Source organism: Tachypleus tridentatus, chromosome 7 (genome assembly GCF_004210375.1).
Source record: "Tachypleus tridentatus isolate NWPU-2018 chromosome 7, ASM421037v1, whole genome shotgun sequence".
Lineage (NCBI taxonomy): Eukaryota > Metazoa > Arthropoda > Merostomata > Xiphosura > Limulidae > Tachypleus > Tachypleus tridentatus.
In genome coordinates, this window is record NC_134831.1 from 130906932 (window position 1) to 130910300 (window position 3369).

At 35.2% G+C, this 3369-nt stretch overlaps 1 protein-coding gene across 1 annotated transcript; it reads right to left on the reverse strand.

Moving 5' to 3' along the window:
• Positions 1-233: 233 nt before the first annotated feature.
• On the reverse strand, positions 234-2345 carry LOC143258118 (achaete-scute homolog 1-like). The gene has a single exon (XM_076517134.1). The coding sequence runs from the start codon at positions 1992-1994 to the stop codon at positions 1386-1388; it is 609 nt and encodes a 202-aa protein (XP_076373249.1). The 5' UTR covers positions 1995-2345; the 3' UTR covers positions 234-1385.
• Between the last annotated feature and the right edge of the window lie 1024 nt (positions 2346-3369).

The window sequence follows — 3369 nt, forward strand, 5'->3', positions numbered from 1 at the left end:
CTCGGACTACGAGTGCTTTGACAAAATATAATATAAAATTGGAGATGTGTAGAAACTCGTGAGAAGTTATTGTTAGAATATAAATGTACACGCGCATAACAAAAATGTTGTAAGCTTAACCATAAACAGATTCATGATTAAAACTATTTATTTTTAAATGCGAAACGACTTGTAAATCATTAACATTTTCAAAAGAAACATGATGTTATACAATATATATTAATTAAGACACGGAATGTTATTTTTTCTCTAATTCTCTATTAACAATTTGGTTTCTATATAAATAATGCTTCATTATATAAACGTTTACCAACACCTAGGACAGCACTGCTGAATACACATCTTGAGAAATGTTTTTAGTTTCTTCTTGGACAGCACTGTTGAATACACATCTTGAGGAATGTCTTTAGTTTCTCCTAGGACAGCACTGCTGAATACACATCTTGAGAAATGTCTTTAGTCCCTCCTAGGACAGCACTGCTGAATACACATCTTGAGAAATGTCTTTAGTTTCTCCTAGGACAGCACTGCTGAATACACATCTTGAGAAATGTCTTTAGTTTCTCCTAGGACAGCACTGCTGAATACACATCTTAAGAAATGTCTTTAGTTCCTCCTAGGACAGCACTGCTGAATACACATCTTGAGAAATGTCTTTAGTTTCTCCTAGGACAGCACTGCTGAATACACATCTTGAGAAATGTCTTTAGTTCCTCCTAGGACAGCACTGCTGAATACACATCTTGAGAAATGTCTTTAGTTCCTCCTAGGACAGCACTGCTGAATACACATCTTGAGAAATGTCTTTAGTTTCTCTTTATAAACGTGCTTTCAACATTCACAGAACCTAACATTTGTTTCGAAATGCAAAACTGTCCATGTATTTTTCATTCCATTAGTGCTACATGTAGAATAAAATACGCAAAACGTAGAAGAAAAAAATATACCAAAATTAATAATATTACAACGTTATTTTTACTACAAAATATAAAAATATTTCAAGAGGTAGGTATCTTTCAAAGGAAACACTAAGTAGGTAAACAGTGATTAAAAATACTGTGATCAAAGCAACAAATACCACTATAAATGCTAACAATGAAGTAAAGAGTGACTTAGGAATGGAAGGAAATTGATAATGAAATTGTCTACGTTTATCATTATTTATATTTACATTTATACAGAATTGGATTACTCAATGTTTGCTGAGAAAACAAAAGTATATTTACCATGGCGCTTCAATGATATAACTCAGTGAAAAAAAAAATATATATATATATAAGATTACCAGAACAATTCAAAAATGTAAGTTCTATATGTCACGTGCATCAGCATATCTGAGAATCATATATCCAGCACTGAATACTTTATCCTTTCTTCACTTTGTTCTAAAACCACCCCAGGTCGAGTAATTTCTTTCCACTTAAATCAATGTATTTCGTCAGAATATCCGGAGAAGACAAACTGGAATTTTTAGACTTTATCGTTGTGCATTCTGCTTTGAACGAAACAATTGTCTGTTCAGAACTTGGTGACGAGATCTGAGGACGTGGGAAAACGGAACTTAGGTTGCACTGATTGGGTATTTCGCTGTAGGCTTCAAATAAATTGATATTTGTTGTCTCACATTTAAAATCTAAGGTCTTGTTAGTTTCGTCATCTTCCGCAAGAAGTTGTTGTAGTCTCTTGATATACTCAACCGCTGATCGAAGTGTTTCTACTTTACTCATTTTTTTCTTTGTGGTTCCCCCAGGCACGTGCTGTCGCAATGTCGCAAAGCCGCGGTTCACCAGACGCACGCGGTTTCTCTCACGTTCATTTCTTCTAGCCATAATATTTGGACGTTTGTGCGGCGAACAGTAACCATATTCGGAAATTGTAGACCATATAGTTGATACTTTATTTTGTTCAGCTAAACACCGGAACACAGGTTGAAAGTTTCTCGTGTGGACCCCAGAACTGGGCAACAAGTCAAGCACGTTGATAGAAGATTCCATTCGATCTCGGAGTTTTTATGAGAATAGTTTGAATATTTTCCCTCGAGTATCAATACTAGGACTGAAACCGAAACGTTTGTAAAAGCATCGACTCAGAAGAGGTTTCAAACTCCTAATCTGAGCTGAAGCGAGTGTGCTTCCTCTCACTGTGGCTTCTGGATGCAGAAATTTACTCCAGTCGCATCGAGTGAGCTTGTTATCCCTATGAGCACCTAAAAAAACTGAGCCTTCCAGTGACGTTTCGCCATAATCTTTACTTTCAATATCCAATAGCAATGTAGGCAGAAGAAACGCTTCTGCTAAAATACCATTCAGAAATGAAGAATATAAAGCCCCGCCTCCGGTTACAAGTTTTCTGTTTACTCCAATACGTGAATACTAGAATGTGTACAGGGCACGTGCCCCTAAACGCCTGACCACACGTTATTCCCTAGGGGCAAGTATTTAGTCACGTGCCTTTCTCAGAGCTCCCGCCATCCCCAAGAGCAGAACAATGCTTGTTAGAGCTAGGAGAGCAGATGATTAGAGAAATAACAATGCTGATTTATTCAACTGTCACTTATAGTGGTATTAATAGGCTCATTAAACACGTGTTTACAAACCTTTCTTGCCTTAAAACAATACTTAAAGATGGTAATAGGCCGCCCTGTTTACCCGCCACAGAAATAATGAAGCTGCCATTTGAATAAGCTATGAAAGCAGGGAAGAAAAAAAACCAACAAGATGACAAGTTTGTTTGGACGTCGGATGAAAGAAAGAAGACGGTTGTTATTTGGCGGATGAATCTAGATGCTAAAATACCAACTATTACTAAAATAATGAGCAGTTAATCACTGCATTATATGAAACATAGAGGTTTTATTATATGTAACAAAAGAATCTTTATGTGCCATGAAATTAATGAGTAAATTCTAATTAAATGTTAATTTAATCTAGTTAATGTTTTCCGTCCTTCTTTATTTCTAAAAGTTTACCGTTGTATTAATAACTTTATTATGTTATAGCATTCTAGATTTCAAGTTGGTATTAGTAAAGTATTTTGCTAAAAGAAGAATAAATTTCTATCGTATAAATCCCTTTAAGTTACAACACTATAGCGTCTATGATCTATGATCTATGATCTATGGTGCTTGATTAGATATCAGATTTGAAGATACGTCTCTCGCTGTTACTTTTATATACAAACAAATGTTTTACCAAGTTAATTTTTAGATACACCATAAATACAAGAAATACACGTGTATTGACATTTTATTACTTATCTAAAGCTTGAAAAACGCAAGCTTTCAAATTAAAACGATGGACAATCAATGGTTGCTCTTGACGACGAGAAACTTACTTGAAATAAAAATGTATCTCAGAACGGCTGGTACGG